Source organism: Pyrgilauda ruficollis, unplaced genomic scaffold, assembly GCF_017590135.1.
Source record: "Pyrgilauda ruficollis isolate IOZ18807 unplaced genomic scaffold, ASM1759013v1 scaffold51, whole genome shotgun sequence".
Lineage (NCBI taxonomy): Eukaryota > Metazoa > Chordata > Aves > Passeriformes > Passeridae > Pyrgilauda > Pyrgilauda ruficollis.
The window spans coordinates 1,866,037-1,887,263 of NW_024526711.1; the positions used below are offsets into that span (position 1 = coordinate 1,866,037).

At 36.0% G+C, this 21,227-nt stretch overlaps 1 protein-coding gene across 1 annotated transcript in view; it reads right to left on the minus strand.

Moving 5' to 3' along the window:
* The window catches only part of ME1 (malic enzyme 1), a 155,018-nt gene that overhangs the window by 106,954 nt on the left and 26,837 nt on the right, over nt 1-21,227 (minus strand). The window contains exons 2-3 of the mRNA XM_041480404.1: nt 7,893-8,026; nt 526-675 (exon numbers count right to left, since the gene is read on the minus strand). Coding sequence (XP_041336338.1) covers nt 526-675; nt 7,893-8,026 — 284 coding nt within the window. The remainder of the gene's footprint in view (nt 1-525; nt 676-7,892; nt 8,027-21,227) is intronic.

Here is a 21,227-nt window from a genome sequence, read left to right on the forward strand (position 1 = left end):
CAGGCACTTTGATGATTTGTGATAATTTTTAAGATATCAGTAGATACATATATAATGCATGCTTAGTTTGCACACATATTGTTTTAACATATATATGTGTGTGTGTGTGTATGTATAAAACACCAATAACATACATATACAGGCAAAAGTCTATGCTTTTCAAGTTTCTAAGACAAATCTAAAACTAAAGTTCTATTCTTCTGTCTTCTAATGTGCAGCTAGGATTCTAAAACTATAATAGTTATTCTATAGAGTATAATACAGTACATATACCATACAGTTTAATAATCAGTTAATAAGATTAAAAATATATTCATGTTTTAATGCAAATCAACCAACCCTTTCCCTTCCTAATGCAGATAAGAAATGCACAAACTATTGTTCAATGTAGACCAAAAGTGTAGCTTGAATGATCTCAATTATTGCAGTTTTGGCTTACATGCAGCTGTTAGAAAACTCCTACAGAAATCTGCCAAGAGGAAAATAAGATACAATTACTTTTATTTTAAGTATAAACTCACATACCTTGGCCTCCGGAATGCTAAACCATATTGTTGGCAAGCCAGTCCCACAGTGGGAGTATAAACAATAGGCATGAACTTTTCAATGTCAGAAGCCAGCACTTTATAGAAAAGCTTTTCATTTCGATCCTGAAGACTCATTAGCAGCATGTATCTGTGGAGAATTACATATAATTAGACAAACATCAAGGGAACATATAAAGTAGATTTAGAAATAGATTTGGTGTTTGGATAAATAAAATTATGTTTGTTCTATAATAGCCTCTGTCTTATTGAAAGTATTCAAATTTCTCCTAGTCTTAACAGCACAAATGGTTCAGACACAAAGCATAACAAACTGGTTGAGACAGAGAACCTGAAGCCATCACAAAGTTGTCAAACTCTACATACTCAGGAAGGTAATCCCTCTCAGGTATAAAACACTGTGCTGCAATTGAGGACTTGGTCTGTCAGAACCTTATCTATCAGTTGTTCCACTTGAAATGAGAGCAGCATTAAATACAACTTAAACAAGCTTACTCACTTGCCCAAAGAAAACACAACTAAAAACATTAAGCTTTGCATGCTCTTTCCTAGATAGAAATTTATCTTAAATCCAGACTAATACTTCAAATAAACACTGAAAAGCAAAGCTTTTGAAAACAAAGCATACAAACATGGCTTCTCATCCCCTAAGCCTATGTTTGAGTTGAAATCTGCGATGTTATATCTCCTAACTAAAACCAATTTTGAGGAAGTTCTATATTTATTCAAAAATAAAATCAATGAGAAAAAAATAATCATATAAATGAGATTGAAAGAAAGTTCATGTTTAGCTTGACCTACTTTTTATTACCATCACACTTATATTGAATAATTAGATTGCTGCTTTAAGATACCAATCAGGAAGCCACATTACAGTGCTGAGTGTGACAAATTATATCAGTCTATGAGCGACTTCAAGTTATACCAGTTCACATAGGTATGACTCTGTCACTTTGTGAACACTCAAAATTTAGAAATTTAGTGATCTTACGCCTTACCTGTCCATTCACTATTTTAGCAATGTTAAGTATTCCTGTAAAAATCTTCTATACCAATTGGCTTATACAAAATCTTTAACTTATGTATACAATTTATGTAGATTTTTTTTTTAATTTCCAATGGATTACTAATTACTTACACTCAAAAAGTTTAATATGCCCATCATTCCATTACAAAGGTGTTGAGGATACATATAGAACACATTCCTTCCAAAAGCCTAGAGATTTGTGTACTTAACTATTATTCATATGAACTTTCCTTCAGAATACTTAGGCATCATGTGCCCCAATAAAATCTAATTCATTCTTTAGGAAGACACAGATATAGCCAGGTAACCATCTGACAAAGAACAGCTTAGTAAATCTGAATGCATTCCACTCAAGCTTAGCTCCCTACCCCTGTATATCAGGGAAGCACTCCTTTTGGGATCTGTTCTCTAAACCTTTAACAAGCACTATAGGCAAGGCAAGCAAAGCCAGTTTGGAAGTTGGTGACTGTAATGAGGTGACAGAAGTGAGGCAAAACAATATCCCTGCCCTTGTGTCATGAAGGGTATTTTAGACCCTAAACAGATAAAGATCTAGAAACCAAATAGTTGCAGTGTTCTCTAAATACCATCACCATGAGGCAGTTGGAACTACCTTCCTTCATACACATTAGTTTTGAATGTTCTCCAAGGTTAAATTATATCCTGCTCTTGTAGTTCTCAGCTACAAATATACATACATATATACTAATTTTCTTTCATATTATTACATTTCCCTATAGCCTCTCATTTTCCCAGTATTTCATTATGATATAGCATATACTGCTACGTCCTTGAATTCTCAGAGCATTTTCTTGATTAAAACCTTTCTCCTGAGGATGACTATCCCAATATTTATCCTGAAATACAAGTTCTTGCACATGTAGTTGTGAATACACATGAAGATTTTCCTTTTGTCACTAGGAAACATTTAAAGTGATGTTAGAGAATATCATGCATATTTTTGGCCCCCACTCTATACTGGACACTTCAACACCATGTGAGCCACAGCACCATTCCAAAGCAGTTGCCAGTTTTTTTAACCAATTTCTTTTAAAATGAAGTGTGGCTTAACCTTTTCATCATCCTTTCTTATTACTCAGATCAAGCCGAGATTTTAAACGGGGTATAGAAATCTTTTACAAAATAAACTAGAAATTTAGCAAAAGGCTTCCTCGGGGCTTCAAATTAAAAACCTGTTTGTTAAAACTCTCCACTTCATTTTTACTGTCCTATAGCATTAAACTGGGGTTTTATTTTCTAGCTTGTATTTATCATGCCACTTTTATATTCATGATATACTAAAGAACTTGCAAAAGGAGTAACTGCATACTACTTATATTTTCAAATATTACATACTTGATCATATCCACATAGGTATAAGAAATACTATTATAAAGTGGAAAACATTTCTAGGGAACTGCAATTTTTATCAGGCTTTTTCAATGGCAGGCACATGTCTTCCTTCTCAGCATTGTAATTCGATTAGTTAAGGGCATAAAATTTCTCAAAAATTCTTTCTAAAGGGAAAACCAAAAATACTTCATACTCATTGTGGGGTTGTTTATAATACATTAGACAACAAGAATGCATCTTTTAGCGACATCCAAGTATCTACACAACTAAAAGCATGAAGTGCTTTTCAGCATTGTGTTTAAAAAAATATATTTAAAATTCAGTATTTAATGGAATCTTTCACTGAAGCCCATATTTCATCAAAAACATAATGAAAACAAGCAATAAAACAGTGAAAACAATCATTTGTGCTATAAAAAGGGAGAAAAGTATTATCTGTCCTCAAGACCAGGAGTCTTGAATGAAGATTTCAGGGACGAGTTTCAGAGGACAAAAACCAAGGTCTGGCAAGTCAGAGGAGACTGCCAAGCATTCAAGTTTCAGTGTGTCACTCTTCTCCCCTGGCCTTTACTTTACCTAAGAATGTTTCATACTAGTCTGCTATTATGAAGGGAATGAAATACAGTAGCAACAAAAGGATGTAAACCACATATCATCCAAAATCCAAAAGAAAACTGGTATGATTAGCAGGAAGTTACTGATGATTTCTTAGGATAACTGGCCAGACTATCACTGGCATACACTTTACAAGGCAAAATGGAGAGGTGAAAATAGAACAAATTCCACATTTTTTTTCTCTTATCTTGAAAAATATGAGAGTAAATAAAGAAGGTGGGAAGAAAGGCTATTATTTTTAACCTGTGTAAGACACTTAGCTCTGTTACTCTGCATCATCAGTATTTATATAAAATTCATTAAAGACAGGGAACTTCAAGAAAAAATAAGGCAGTCTTCTCTGGAAAAGCAATTTGATGGCCCCTCTCCTAATGTTAGCACATCCAGTATAACATTTTACAGCGTGACTCCGAAGAAAGAAAAGCTCAGGCAGATGTCACCATGCCAGGAGCAACAATTTCAGTATCAATACAGATCAAGAAGAAAGACAATTAAGAATATACAGGGGAGAAAAAAAAATTAATTACTTGCAGAATCCATCACAGCTTTTCCAAATTATGTTAGAGGAATCGAATTTTTTCCTCTTAGTCGTGTCCCTGTTGCCAAGTATACCAGGCAATTGACTTGCTGTTCCACATTCATTTTGTATATGAACTCTTGGTATTTCAGAGCATAACAATTTCATGCTACAAGTTCACAAAGGTGTTTCAGCAGTGCCAAAACATGTCATGCCATGGCACTAGCTAGAAACTTAGCTTTATGAATTTACACACACCCTCTTTCCAGGCAAAACCAGGCAAATCCTGCCAATGTAAAATGCCACCATACACAGCATTTATGTTTCATCAGATGATACAGTTCTGTCTAAGGTATTTAAGAGCTTCCACTTCTGCAATATCTAAATGTCTGTACTTAATCTTTTGTATTTGGACATAAAACACACAAATATACACCTACTGCCAAGCTCTAGAAGGAAGACAATAGCCTCTCTTCACCTCTTTTCAATAACTGTTTCTATGAGAGCAAAGACTATGCCAGATGCATGCTGCAAGAAACACGGGAGTTTTCCTGAAATTAGGACATTTACACTCAGTAGAAGACAATAACTGCATGCTCTTATACAAGATTGTCCTTGAGCACCTGCCTTTACAGGGAGCCCTTGAGATTTCAAGTTCCAGTTAAAAGAGCCAAAGCTTCTGACATTCTTCATCAGTGAAGAGATTCAAGGTAAAATTGTGGTAGGATCACATTCACTCTTTAAACTTCTTTGATACTGTGGGATCTCAGCACACCACTCTGGATGTGCAGAGACACCGGGGGAGCGCGACAGATACAAGTATAAATATAGGAGACCAGAGTTCACATGTTGCCTTGAGGACTGAGCTCACCATTTGTAATGCACATGTTCTGCAAGCTGGCTCTTTACTGACATACTCCAATGAAACTGTCAGACACTTGACTTACAAACACACCTGCAAGTTTTGCACATGCAGATTTTTGCACGTGCAGATTTTTGCACTCTCACTTCACAGAAGAATTTTATCTGCAAAGGAGCCCAAGACGTCAATGTTTACAGTCTTAAAAGGAAGTATCTTCTTCATGAAAATGTTACCAAGTCTTTCCATCAGTGGTCTCAAATGTAGACCTCTGCATGTAACACAGTGTTATTTTGCTAAAAAAATAGAGAAAACATCACAGCTATATAAAGCCCCAATAATACATGAGGAAAATATTTTTTTATCAAAACACAGCATGACATGAATAGTCAATTTAGAACTGCTGGGTGTTTAGACAGAGTATAAATATGATTTCTTAAAGAAAAAATTCCGTTTGGGGGGTACTTGTGTATTTATATAGTTTAATATTCCTAAGGGATGACCTGACTTAATTTGCACAACTGCATCGATCCAAGATTACCCCTGAAAACGTATTTAAGTACTATGCAGTTGTGTTATGAAAGCATACACTAGCTCAGGTTGAAAGGGACCTCTGGAGATCGCCTCATCTGATCCCCTGTTCAAAACAGTCAGCTAGAGCAGTTTGCCCAGGACCATATTCAGTCAGGTTTGGAATATCTCCCATGGATGGAAATCCCACCACAGCTTCTCCAACATTACAAATGGGGCCATAACATTTATTCACACTGTAAGGGGAAGGAGAAGATTCAAATATTTGGATCAAAAATTACAATTGAGAAAAAAGTACAGACACATGTCACAGAATAAAACTGAAAAATAAACACAGCTATTCACTTTTTTTATATGTTAATTACTAAAATCTTATTTGAAGTATTCTGACTAGTGGACACATTAGTGAGAAAAAAGCCTAACTTGCAGTAGTTTCAAGCTATTTCTGTGAATGGAAGACTTGCTAGTTTTCTCAGTTGAACTGCATCACTAAAACCAAATTAACAAGAATAAATTTGTACTGCAAAGCTGCACAGTACAATATAACCTTTATACTAAAGCAGGCATTATAATAAAACTGGCTTTATAGTATGAAATGGCAAGCTACAGTCCAATGCTCAAGACACATGGATGGAATAATTTAATGTTAGCACTTCTGTTTTACAGATGTTTGGTCACAGGAGCAGGAAACAAATTTCTTCCTGACCCAACTATGTATTTGGAAAAGAGAAAACCTATGAGCCAAAGAAGACTCATAGGTGGGAAAGAATGACACCAAGTTTTTGTTTAGTTAAGTATTTACAGATCTTAATGTTAACGAGCAGTTTTGGAATAATATTCTCTGAAGCAAATGTTTGTGGTTACATTTATTTGTAACCACATTATATTTCTTTATACTTTTGTATTATTTTTGTCTATCATACAAGGATTAGTTACACTTTAGAAAAATATTTCCTTCCCCACCCCCAAGACAGACAGGTTTATCTTTCCTTATTTTTTGACATAATAAAGATAGCTGCAAAGTATTGCCACGATACTTGGAGACAGTTATTTATATTTCATTATTCCCACTGCAATCAAAACTTCAGCATACAGTGTTTTACTGCAGTTCAAAAGGCACATCATTCAAAGTTTCAATACTCTGTCATTTAAAACTGACAGATTAATTATTTTTTCCTTTCCTGAAGAAATTTTTCATTTTGGCAAAAAGCCACTTGAATATCCAGACTTTTTTTTGCTAAAAGAATAAAGAATTAAGATATTAAAATACTGCTATGTTGAATAGTTACACCTGTGACATTCCATCTGTGATATTTTGAGAAGCAGGAGTGTTTTTCTGCTATGACCTGAAGTAGGAGCAAAATTTTTTCCTAGTTAAAAAACACATATAACAATGGGGTAAGACCTTTTTTCTTATGGTTTTCAAGCTATAGGTGAAGCGAAATTCTGGCAATTCAAGCTGAAACAAGCAGTTGGAACTGCTCTAAATGTCCTGAAACACATGAAACAACAAGGTGTATCACAAAGGAACTACCTTAACACAGAGTTAAGGAGGAGAAGGGGACAGGAGAGAGAAAGTGTTCTCCTGCGGTAACATCAATGGTTGACTCAGGGGGCTTCATGAAATTTTACACTTTTCTATATGCTGGAACTCAGACTCATAAACATTCCAGCCTGGGAAGCTACTAATCTGACAATAACTGTCTGGCCATCCTGAGAGCACTGAAGAATAATTGTGGTGTCTTAACAAAAGACACCACAAGTGCAAGCTCTTCACTTGCAAGGAAGGCTGTCCTCATCGTATCCTGACTCCATAAAAAACAAAGGTTGTGGCAACTTTAAATTATAAAAAAGCCTTGCACCAACAGATGGGTACCTAGAGACCATATATTGCATACTGATAGAAAGACATCCGACGACAGAGAAGAGCAAGGCACAGGAGGAAGAGATGAAGAAACAGTGTTTTGTTCTAGAGCCTATAAAATACAATTTTTTTAGGAAAAAATTCTGGTATTCATAAATATCTAAAGCCCTTCCCAGTTTTTTTTTTCCTTAAAAATACCCAAACACAGCAATTCTATGTTACATATTAGTTTTACAACATTTTACATGTTTACTATGTTTTAATGCATATGTATCTATATGCATATATGCATGTAAAGTCATTATTGACTTTCAGTTTCACTTAAATTCATTTGCTTCCGGTGACCTTTGTATCATTTGGTTATCGAAGAAAATTCAAGTGAACAGCTCTGGAAGACTAAAATTTTAAAGTAGGAATTGATTTTTTTTGAAGGAAGTTTCCTGCAAAATAGGTATTTAGCTTAACAATAGTCAACAACTACAGCCTGAAATAGTACCTCAAAATTTCATCTGTACTACCATACAAAAAAAAGTAAGCGACCTGTGAATTGGGTGAGTAGGATAAAGTTTCATAGACTTTACCTGTCTAGGTCACATGTCAGCCTTTCAAAATTCTTAAGAATTGTATAAACCTGAGCATCTTGACCAAGAAAGCAAGGTGGCAATAGTCCATGAATATTCAATTGTTGCCTCTCCTCCAAGGTAAAAGCCATACCCTGAAAAAACAAAAATAAAAATAAAACTCATGCATAGATGTACACAAGAGATAATTAATTTAAGAAAACTTCTGCAGCAAGTCATAGCCTGGGTAAAGTCAGCATCATAAAGTCTATTTAAAATTAAACAGAATTGTGCAAATATTTTGGGAAAAAGGTTTTATTGAGCCATAAGAAGACCTGTACAGATATAATAACTCCATCTCAGCACAGAACAAGTTAACATCTCCTACACCACAAGAGTAGCACCTGCAAAACTGCTAAGTTACAACTGAAGAAGAAAGCAGCCATATATTCACTCCACTCATTTTTTGCTTTTAATGAGGTCTGTCTGTCTAAAACATCTTCACAAATTACCCAAGCTACTCCAAGAAAGATGGTGCCTTTACAACAGAAACACGACTGTGGGTTTAGCACAGCAGCATCGAGCACTCTGGCTGCTGAAGCTTTACTCTGCTGTTGTAACTACAGCCAGTTAACTTGGTTACCTAGACAGGTTCTTTTTTGTTTCTGTTTTTGCTTGATTTTTTTCTCAGAAATAGCCACCACATAGGGTTTATTCTTACAGAACAAAAATATATTACAAAATCTTCCTGTATCTTACTAGGCTATATTTCGTACACCATTTTTAATCTAAATTTTGAAGTGGTTATGTCACTGTGACTTGAAAAAAAGTAGGAAAAAAGCCCTAAAGCAACCCCATCACACTATGTGCTCTATGACATTAATCAAGTTGTTACCTTAAGTGAAATGAAGACTCAAGAAAAAGAAATACCTCATAATGAATACTTCAAAAAACATCAAACATTTCCAAAATGTGTTTCTCCTTCCCTAGACAGGAAATGAAGGGAAACCAAGTTTAATAAAGATCAGTAACTGTTTTGCTGTAGTTCTCCACGCATGCGAGATTTCAGAGGTTCCCAAATGTGTACACAAAGCCTGCATTTTTTTTCCCTAATGAATTTCCTGTGACCAGATAGGTCATGAATCTCTTCAGCTGCTATCCCATCTTGAAAAATCATGAAAGAAGGAAGACTCAAGCCTTCAAGTTTATTCAGTGTTGATCCCTCTTATCTCCACTAGATTTTTTTGGGCTTAAAAAACCCACGTGTGCTAATGCACACTTCAGAATCAGTTCCAAGTGACTGGACTTCAGGGAGCTGCATAATTTTAATGGATCTTCTAGTGCTAGTAGTAAAGTGACAATCCAGTTATTCTCTGCAATTCTCCTTTCCCATATTTCCATTAGTCAAATGGAATGAAAAAAAAATTCTGAATGTCTGTGTTTGGCTTTACATTAGGAATAAAATATGGACTTTAATTACTATAATAGGGTTTCCCCTCTTACTGGAAAATATATTTTATTGTAAAACAAACAGATGTGTTACATCTTGCCAAATGCCTTTTTTAAAAAGTACTTCAATGTGGAATAGCCTATTCCTCATGTATTACTACAGCTTTATAGTAAGTGTTAATTTCTTTGGTTCATTACTACAAAAACACAGCACCTACCTACACCCCTAGGATTTATATGGTTAGAAAATCCTTTACTTGAATATTCCTCTTTGGCACAGATATTAGGAATTCTTCAAATTTCTAAGATTAAATGTTAATTTTTTTATTTCCCCCTTAGATCCCATATTTACTCAGAAGAAAAGAATTATTAAAATATATCACCTGATAATTTAATAAGAGAAGGCCATTTTATGAAATAAGTGTATCATATTACATCTGCTTATAACAGGGAAGACTTCAACTATGTAGGATTTATGGTTTATGTCTTGCACTAGCCTCAGATTTTCTTTTCTACATAAAAATTCTTGTTTTGTCCTGTTTGACGTGTTGTTTCCCAGCCGTCCAGCAGAGAGGGCTCTAGGTCCAGCTTGGTTTACATAGTCTCTTCTCTCCCAGAGAGGCATATTTTGTGCACACCTGGATTGGACAGACTTCCATCACCTAGCATCCAAACTATTATAAGCGATTTGAATATTTTTATTCTGTAGCTTGTATGACAAATAAATTTTTAAAGAAGACCAACAGTATGACAATCTAAAAGTAGCATAAGGGCAAGAGACCACAACCATAAATATTAACCTCTGCCAAATTAGTTTTGATTTATTCACTTCTTTCTGCTTCATATACATCACAGAGATGAAAAGTATAGTTATTATTAATAAGTATAGTTATATAGTTATAATAAGTATAGTTATTATTAACCCTCCCAGTTAAGAGTCTGCAATTTTTCAAGAGTTGCACTTCATATATTTCATTATATGCTCTGGTTTGCTTTTGGCAAAACCAAGTTGTTCTTCAGCCACCTCATTACCTTCCTTTCTGGTAGACCTCTTGATCAAAATTTTGGGCTGGTTTTTTTTTACTGCTCCTTAGGCATAAATACCCTTTCAGACTCTCATTCATACGTGAAAAGCTCTGTGCATTTTCAAAAACTTTAACTCATTGCAAATAGACATAGAATTTGTCTGTCCATTTGTAATCTTATGAAGTTTTGTAATTGTAGCAGTGATTTCTGTTACTGCACATCATTCAGTACTCTTTCATTATTTAATGTCTATCTATCAACTCCACTCTTAACTGTCTGTCCTCTGCTCATAATCTCTAATTCCCCAAAGCCCCTCATCTACAATGTTGTTGTAGAGCAGTTACACATACATCAATACCCTTCCTCAGTTGCAGTACTGAACAAACCACAAAACAGAATAAACAGCACAGCACATCTTGTATCAGACAGATTTTTGTACTGGCTTTCAACCACATTTTCAAGCAGTGCATGAGAAGACAGAAAGCACATTCAAAATACTTCAAGAGCCGTCTCAGCCTCTGTTCACAGAGAACAGAGACAAGTTTCCTCTCAATAGAAACTAGATTGCTCTGACACAGGTTTTTCTTCAGATAGAATACCTGAAGCTCATATAATTGCCAGGTTTATATAAACCTCTCTAGAAAAAGAGAGTGTACTAAAGCAATATGTGCATCCTGTCCATGCACTAATGAGATTCAGCTTCACTAAAGGGCAGCCAGTATTCATTGTAGGGATCTTTCTCCAATTTCTCCCAAGACCTAGCCATCTTTTGTTCCAGTAGATCAAAACTTTCATTTTTAAAAACTCCAACTTATTTAGAAGAATAGCTCATCTCCTCCTGTTGGCCTCACTGAAGGTGCGCCACAGAAGTATTTGCCTAAGAGCACGTAGAAGGAGGCTGGCTTAGAAGAGGAAACTATGTCCACATCCAAGGTTCTCTGTCTCACTGACTCTTTCATCAGTCTCTGGAAGGGAAAAATCAAGGCTCTTAAGACTTCAGGGGTTCAGGAGACAACCACCACCAGCAGTACTCAAGCTCAAGTACCCACATGTATATTTGAGCCTCTGATGTCTGTGAAGGGGGAAGGAAGAAATGAGGAGGAAGGTGAAAAGGTACAGCAAGGATGTATATCTAGAAGTGCCATAATCTCTGAATTGCTGGTCTAACATACTGCTGGAGGAAAATTACAGTTTCTAGAGTATTTTGAGGATGGACAAGTAGGTTCATCACTGTCTCAGAGTCCATCAAAAAGTAAAACTCTGTTAAAAAACTCACTCTGTATATATAAATCATAAAAGCGCAGTAAACAAATTTCCATGATATTGTGTAAAAAAGCACACAAGTCTGAGGGACTCAGATATGCTCAACATCTGCTGCCACGGCCAGAAAGAGGAGAGGTGGCAGCTCGCCACTCCTTGCAGGCTCTCACCGCAGCAGTTGGTATCCCTGAGCAGAGGCCAGGGAGCGCTCTGCCAGACAAAGCTCTGAGAAAACCTCACAGCTGCCTGCAATACTTGTCTGCTTAAGATCTGAATAATCTTTTTGAACAAATGAACTACAGAACCCCACAATTCCACTCTTAATAATTCTGTTCTCAAAACCAAAAAAAAGAAGGACACACAAACAAGATGAATGCTTTTGTTTGAAAGACCAAAAACATTCTCCAATTACAAGGGAAGAGTTTTTTCCCCAACACATCCCAAATGAAGACTCAGTGGCATCACTTCTAGTTGCCAGTCACACATCATCCCACGCTGTCACACATCACACCACTTCATGTACAAGTCTCCAGGAGAAATTCAACTGCAGAACTAGATGCAGTCCTTAGGAAACCATGATCTTTGGTATGCATGACTGTTTGCAGGCAATTCTTTTGCTGGTCAAGCTGTAGCCTTCAGCAATTTTGGCTTTTCATACTACACTAGTACTGTTAGGGAGGAATCCAAGTCAAAATTAGTTTCTTTTAAGGAAAACTTCTTTGGCTGAGGAAGCAAAAAAATGTATGCATAATCCTGCTAGGTATGAGCTACACAAAACCAGTTTCAGGTTTTGATTTATTCACTGATTTATGCTTCATATACCTCACAGAGATGAAAAGTATAGTTATTATTAACCCTCCCAGTTAAGAGTCTGCAATTCTTCAAGAGCTGCAATAGTATCAATTATAAACCCTAAATGTTTATGGCACCAACGTCACAAACATTTAGGACCAGAATATTAAAAAAAAAACACACAAACAAATGCACTAAAAACACAACTCTGCAAAATGTCACACATTCAAAGAAATTTTTATAAACCTCTATAAAAATATAGAACATATGGGTTTTCAAGCATTTTAAGCTATATTTAAGAGTTCAATGATCTGCAAATCCCTTTGAGATATTTTATATAATTTGTGTTTTTTTAAAAAGTCACCTTATGAACAGGCAAAAATAAAGTTTTACAAGTATTTCCTCTCCATTTTTCATTTTTATTCTCCAAACATGACTCCAGAGAAATTGGATAAATACTTCTAATACTTCATATCCAACACTCGTGTCAAGGCAGAATACACCAGGAAATACTTAGAATAACTAATCTGAGCACAACATTCCATAATGAACTCATTCTGCTGAAAACAAATGTGGTTCATGGCAAGCAATTGGTGTTGGAGCAGTACATATAGCTAAAGATGTTTCTTCTGTTTTCTCTACCCATACTTGTCATGACTGCCAAAAAATATTACAAGCAGAGGCAGCTCATGCAGCTATTTGGGTGAACATCTCTTCTGCAACCAGGGCTTCAGACCACACCAGTCACAGGAAGCACCCCAGTAGGTAAGAAAAGGGACTGATTTTTTTTTTTTTTTTAATGGTGAAAATTCACACACAGTTTTCTGTTAATGTTGTTTCTTTTGGACCTGAAGAAAAAAATATTTCTGCAAAATATCAATTTGCATTAACTTAGAGGTTCGTGTTTCTTCTTAAGAATATTTGCTGTTAAGTCTACATACAAAAGAATAGCTGAATAGCTTGAATAGCTGAATCTCATTTCAATTTAAAAAAAAAAAAAAAAACCAAAAAAAACCCAAAATCCTCATTATTAAAATTTTGGAGAAAAGTAGAAATCCTTTCAAATGGTGTTTATGAAGGCTAGGGAGAAAGACGACAAATACAAATTGATAAGAAGAAAAAATATGCTCAACAGCAGAAAGTTATCACAGTTCAAAGATGAATAGCATAGAGTTAAGAAATGAAAACTGAATATGAAAATACAAATTTTCTGCTGCAATCATCTGGCAACACATACAGACGACAGCTTTGCTTTCAGAACCAAAGGACATCAATAACCATTTATAATGTACACTTTAAAGTATTATTAGACTAGAAGTAGAAAAGTCACGGTGTGATAGATCTGCTATCTTTCAAAGAAGTTATTTTTCCCCAAAACTATGCTCAGGTTCTCTATCAAGCATTTCATGAGGCATATTGGTTAGTTCTGGATTATGCATCTCAGATTAAGGTTTAAAAATCAGTACACTGACTGATTTACAGTCCATTAGATTCTCTGGCAGAGAAAAGGTGGTTTTCTTGCCTTTCTACAGTACCTAACACACAGATCTTGTCTTGGCCTACAGCTAAAATCCCTGAATTAGCAATGAATCCTGCTAATTAAGTGCCTTCACTGGAGTTTGAAAAGCTAGACACAGACAGGCATCTACCCTGGTTAAGATGAGGAATGAGAGAAGGAAGAGAAGGAAGACTGGTGAAGAGCAAACAGCAGAACCCAAGTGAGATACAGCACATGTGCTCCTTTTCATAAGCCCCCATGCACAGGAATCCATCAGGACCTGTCAGACTGTGAGGCATGCTGAAGGTAAATTAAAAATTTAAAAAAATACAGTAGCTGATGGGCACAGCTCTGAACATAGAAGAACAGAAGAAACTGTCCTAATTTCAGCTATAAAATGCCCAAAGGCACAGGGCTTTATGCACATTTCTTTAAACACAGCTTTTTAACAAGTACTTTAAGTTGAAAAACTATATTGTGACATTTGGCTTTTTGTATTTCAAAACTATTTTTCTAGACTTGTGGTAGATCTGCTGCAGTGTGTTGAACACACAATTTTTTCCCCCAGAAACATCAAGTGACCTGAAGCCTACTCATAGCTCAGTTCTAAGTCCATAGGATTTTCAAAAGCAAATGTAAAAAGTCAAGTCAACAGGGGAAACTGAAACAAACGTCAAAACCAGCTTCCAACAAGTGAAGCCCAGATAAATACAGTAGCTAATACACACACCCATGGACTTATGACTCAAAACAAATGCAGATGGCCAGAAGGAGATGAGACTTCTCTTGGCAAATTCATCCTGGGAATGTGTAGGCAGCTTGGCAGCCATGCCGTGAGCTGATACGGTGATTGCACACAAGCATGATTCAGACCAGCACAGTATAAATGACACATCACAGCATTCTTATTTTTACAATCCTTTAAGGTAAGGTAAACAATTATCCTAACCTAAGCAAGCAAACCAGTTTTAAGAAACTATTTCTATATATGTGTTTTACTATACAGATACAAAATAAAATCTTTTTGCATTGCATAATCTCCCCTCACCCTAATTCTGAGAAGACTGTATTACACAAACAGCAGACAGTAACAAATAAACAGTAAAAGAAGTTTACCAAGATAATAACATACAAAAATATATTGCATGCTGTGCTTTAATGTAGGATGATAACTTGGGTCTAGTTAAAATTCTAAATTTAGTTATTCATAAGCAATATAGGCACCTATCCATCCATGATAATTATAGGATAAAGTTAAAGCTCACTCTAGAATAGGTACCTTGCAATCACTAATCCAAATTGCTCCAATTACGATATTGACTGCAGACCAAATTCAGATTTGCACACATAAGCACTTAGCGAGAACTGGGAAGCTCAAAGGTATTGGAACAATCAAGATTGCTCATTATGGCAATAGTATCAACTATAAATCCACTGCATAGCAGGCTATCACAGCACCAGGCAACAGCCAGGCACAACACTCCTCTGCATCTCAGGGGGCACTAATTGCCTATATGTGGCTGCTACATCAAGCTCTACCATCCTTCTGACTCCTCAACCCACATGTCCTGTTGAAAAATCATGCTACTCTGAATTATTCATACTGTTTGGGATACTTAGTCCCAAAGCAGCTAGAGAAATTGCTAGAGCTGCGTTTGTACACTTTCAAATCAGAGCTGGCTGTCTCAAAATGTGGCTGTCTCCCTATTGCTGCTCCCACTTTGGAGCTACAGCGAACATAGGCATGAACAAACCGGGAGCTGGATCAATGGATGTGGTTATCTTTCATTAACAGCAACCTGAGTCTGTTTGTAAGAGCAGCTAAATTAATAACAGCTAAATTATTACTAACTAATATGAGCTGTGGTCTGTGTGTCTCCTGACTCAATTCCCTAGCAGAGGTACCCCACAAGTGGAGAGAGACCTGTCATGGCTCTTTTGGTTGCCCCTAGCAGACAAGAACAAACAGCTGCCTAAAACACAGTTTAAACTGTAGAGCCACAGAAGCTGAACAAATACCCTTATGTTGGGTTTTGGGGCTTTTTTTGTTTGTTTGGTTGGGTTTTTTTTTTTTTTTTTGGTTTTTTTTTTTTTTTTGTCCGTGGATATTTCTGAGCCATTTTTATTCTTTTATAACTCCTTTGGGATATACTGAGCCTCAAAGATTAATACTTGGGAAAGAAAACTCTGCCTATGGGAACCAGCAACAAGAGCAGTTTACCATATAAATTTGTTGAGCATGTTCTTAGGACAGATTTGAATTTTCAATACAGCTTACCTATGTTATAGATTAAAAGCATTGGTTGTAGCCACTTCAGAGCTCTAGGATGAAGCATGGTAACAAAAATAATTTTGTTAATTATCACCCTTGCCAATAGTGTCTTCTAAAGATATATCAATGTGCAGATTTATTTTTAGATATTAAATTTATATAATAATAGCATAATAAATTATAATTTGAACAATAGTTATTTTTAAAAAATAAAGATGTAAAAATAAAAATAAAGTGGTTTTACTAGACCATATCTGAAATTCTACTTAAAATAATAATTTACTTGTATAGTAGAGGCTATGAGTCAGTACCCTATATCGGTAATATGTAACTCCACTCAAAGGATGTTTGCAGTGCTATCAGTGGGATAACTGACATGGAATTCCTATTTGCAAAGGGAATTTAGATGAAAATAGTGACAGTTGACATAAAATATATTGTTAACTAGAATTATTCCAAACAAAATGCCAAATAATACCTCTTTAACTGTACAATTTTACAAATAAAGCACAGTCACCAGGCATGGAGTCTCCAATATACAATATTTACATTTGCAAAATCAGGTGTTATTTGAGAGTCAGGCATGATTTCCATGTAAGTAGGAGAGGAATTTCAGTAACGGCCAAAAATTCCATCTGTCTGAAATAAGTACTTAACCAAATACAGGTTAGTAAGCCCTGAAATCCTGAGGGGATTTGATAAACCTGATATGCTTAACAGATTTTATTGTCGCCTTTCAGAGACTAAACAGATTACCAACTACTGTATTCTGGGCTTCTGATAGAACTAAGCAACTAATTTCATTTCACTGGCATAATAAACAACTAACAAAAATAAATATTTTAAATACTGTAACACAGAGCTGTGTAGAGCAGAGAACAATCTCAATGCATTGCTCTTTGCTTCTACTACTACAATTGTACACTTTCTCCCTACTGTCCCAAATGGTGACAGGGGCACTGGCCAGCCTGGTGAACTACAGAGGTGTGACCTGAGAGCCCATGGCACTGTCGTGTTGAGCAACACCAGGCACACAGATTATGGGGTTACTCATGGGTAGTGTACTGTTTTACTATGCCAAAAGTGATGTGTCTGCTCAAAATTAGTCCTCTGGGCACCCTCCACAGACTGAGGACAGTCTGAGTAGGACCCTAGGTGGTGCCCTTTTCTCTTTTTTAGGATTACAATGAACTATTTCAGTCAAAATAAATGGGATTAATACTTTCCATTGTCATAGGTAATCCTATAGTTACAGTATTTCTATTACCACAGCCTGGTAATGTGATCTGTAAGCCTTTCTGTCATGTACATTTATTGTATATATTGCATACCTATCAAGCATCTCCCATTCTACAGATGGAAACTTACTTTCCTTTAATTATCTCAGTCTAAGGGGTGGTAGTACATGTATACATGAAAAAAAGCCTTTGTTTTGGGAGCTTGTTACATCAAATCTTGGCTTTTTTTCCTCGGAACTGAGTAGTACTCTAGAACAAAGTGTAAAGCAACATGCAAAATTTACACTCTGAATGTATCTGATCTATAAGCACAGCCTGTCCAACAGGTAGACAGTATTTCAATTTTTGCCATAACCACAGGCATTCTATTTGCAACATTCTCTTGTAAATAACATCCTTTCCTTCTTGCTGAAAAGTCACTGAAGATTCACGTTATCATGAACAAAGTGACAAACAAATTTGCCAATTTAAGACCTTGAGTAAGCTCACTATTATTTTTCCATTTTGAATTCTTAAACATTCCATCTAGTCATCAGGAGCCACAGTCATTACTAGAACCACAGGCTGAGACTATTACAGCACCTGAAATAGCAGTTGTGAGATAAAAGAGTACACATTGTCATACACCTTCCTGAAAATTGTAATCTCACCTGAACTTTGCTAAAATTTTGTTTGGTTCCATCCCTTTAGAATAAGGAAGGAGGAAAATACAATGAAGGGCCAGATTGACTGGAAAGGCAAACTCTTTAAAACTCAACAGGGAAAAAAAGACACAACCAGTCTAAAACTTTAGTGTGAGCTCTGATTTTGTAACCTAAAACTGTTACTTAACCAGTTCCATAGAGACAGCAACGTCATGCAAAGCCTTCCAGAGTATGCAAAAAGTTAGCTGATTGAAGGAAGATATCTACTAACAGCAGAGCAATTTCATTTAAATTTGCTGCACCAGCTGCATTCATACAGCTCTGCTTTTGCCAAGATGCAACCTGCTTATCAATAGTATCTGCTTGCATAGAAAAGATTAGACTGAAAAAAAAATCACAGAAAAAGCTGTGATAAAATGGGGCATATATCACTTTTCTTTTTATTTGACTGCTCTCCAAAAGAGCTTGACTCATCAAAGCAAATAGTAGACTGAAGTGAGCATTATGGAAATAAAATCTGAGTGGTAGCTAAGGAAAACAGCCATCTGAATTTGCTACCAGGCACACAAGAGTGCTACCTGAAAGAAAATTCGTGAAGGTGAAAAAATAGCAAGAATCCCCTCTCAGGAGGCCCGATGCATTTCAAGCTGCTACCGTTTTCAAAGCAAACCAAGGATTAGTTGCCCTTTTATCTAACTGGGCTACACACAGAAATTCAAGTCTGAAACAACATGAAAAGCAAAATTAGACAGAAAAAAAATCCACCAAAAAAAACCAAAACAAAACAGCAAACAACAAACCAAGAACCAAACCTGTATGTTAAAAAAACATTTTCTATGTTGATGTTGAAAAATGTAACCTGACAATAAATATTGAACTCAAGTCTATTTGAATCTGAAGGAAATATTGCTCCTCTATTCTAACTTTTCATATTTCCTATAATCTAATTACGCAGACCCATTATAAGATTTTTCTAGCTAGATAAAGAATAACTGCTCCCTTCCCTAACAGAAACTATGATGCCAGACCCATCACTTGTATAAAATGAGAATATCTTGTTTAAACCTAATTAATCTGGAGTGAGCTTTAACCAATGTCCTTGGTGTAAGCTTCTTCTGGACACACTGAGTTAGCAGACCTATAAACACAGCATCTACACAAGATAGTATGGAGCAACCAGGAACACAGAGGAGGAAGAAGTTTTGAGACAAACTGGCAAAACAGAGTATTTTCAGACTAATAGCTAAGGCATTTCACAAAAAATAACACAAAAAAAGCACTTATGCAGTGAAGGCAGAATAAAATAAGATGACAGATCTAAGGAAATACTTTGAGCAGTATTTTTAAAGTCTTACATGGGGTTCTTAAGCTTAAGATACCGATTCGCAACATATTTTAGGCAACAATGAGAGATGCACTCAGGTTAAGAAAAATGAAGGATCCTCAATTTTCACCAATTTTATAACCACTGAACTACAAAGTAACTCTGTCCGTTTCATAATGTTAATGTGTCAACCAGACCAGTAACACTAATATTAAGCCCCTTTCATGCAAAATTGAACAAAAAATCCACTAACAAAACCAACTCAGAAAGACTTTTGTATTCTATTTGTTTATTAACTTCCACATTACAAACCAGCACACTCAACTTATTTTATTAGTTCCAAAATTTCAAATAGCATATTCTTGTTAGAGAAAATGGAAATATGCAAAAGACCACAGATACTAAGGGTTATGTTAAGAAAAAAAATCCTGTCCAACAAAGTGCTAACTGAAATCCACATCCCAGTGGATCCAAAGGTGTTGAACAAGCATCACTTCCAGCCCTGATCACCCAAGGGAAAGTTTCCTGTGGGGCACATTAACTTTCTGTGCATTGTTATGCAAATGAAGGAGGGAGTGCTGGTTTGCTGCTTTAATAAGTTTTAGTGTTCACCAGGTACCTGCCGGTTAAAAGATCAGCTGAGGAAGAAAACCATAGTACAGAAATATTAGTTCATCTAGGGCAGGCAATGTAGCCATAGCCATCACTGGGGTTTTGTTAGTTTTAATATTTCTACACATATTTGAGAGTATATCTTATTTCCAGGCTCGGAGTAAGTAGATAACACTTCAAACACATTTGCTGCACACTATTACAGGAATTCCCACGTGAGAATGTCAAGGATCTGCACTGTCTTCAAGGGCAAAAAACAGGGAGATAAGAAAAGAAACAGTAACAAGAAAACCCAGCACAGACATATTTTGACATTAACACAAAATTTTCTACGTCTAGATGTCATGCTTTTTCTCTAGAAGATTAAATAAAGGATCACAATAAAATGGCTGAAAAGCTCATATAACAAAACACGTATTTTGTTTCTGAACTCAGATGGCAAAACAAAGGGAACCAACAGTATTTCAAAGAACACAAAAATCTGCTATTTAGTTTTAGTCAACCGAATTGCCTTTGGGGGGTTTTAGACAGCTTATGGTAGGAACTTTAAATGGAAAAGTAGACCAAATTCATCGTGGCTATTGTACCTTGGCTATTTATACTGTAGTGACACTGCCAGATGCTATTCACATGAAGGCATAGGAGCCTTCAGACATTCACAATCACTCTTGATGACTAGGTACTGAGAGTTTAATGGTAAGCTTCACAACAAAACAAAACCTTTTATTTCACCACTAGTCTTGGCTGAGGTTTGGTTACACTGCTTGCTGTGTGAAGTGGGAGTGGCAACCTTCCAAACCAGGATGACTGGTTTCAAGAGGGACTAGTTAGACTCTCCTTCCCCAAAAGTGCTGGTCTCAAAAGTAGTTTCTGCTGTTGTACAGAAGCATCAGTTTTAAGTCCCTCAGTATGGCAAAGCAATCCTTGAAAGAAACAGATTTCTTTCACCAGTACTGGCATGCAAAATAAGACCATATGTCTAAGCTATAATATGCAAGATTTTCCAAAGACAGTTTATTTTTCTAGTAGGAAATGTAATTTACATAGACTGAACTTTAGGATTCGTTTACAAGATTCATGAGAAAAATTGGCTTCCTTATAGTACAGAAAAACCAGTGCTCACAGGGAGCAAGCTTTAATAATGCAAAGTCACTAGCCTTACTGGGGACACCAACCCAATTTAGTTGTGTGTATCTGCCTCTCACAGTGGCCAAGAGAAGTAGCTGACTTTTCTAGAACAG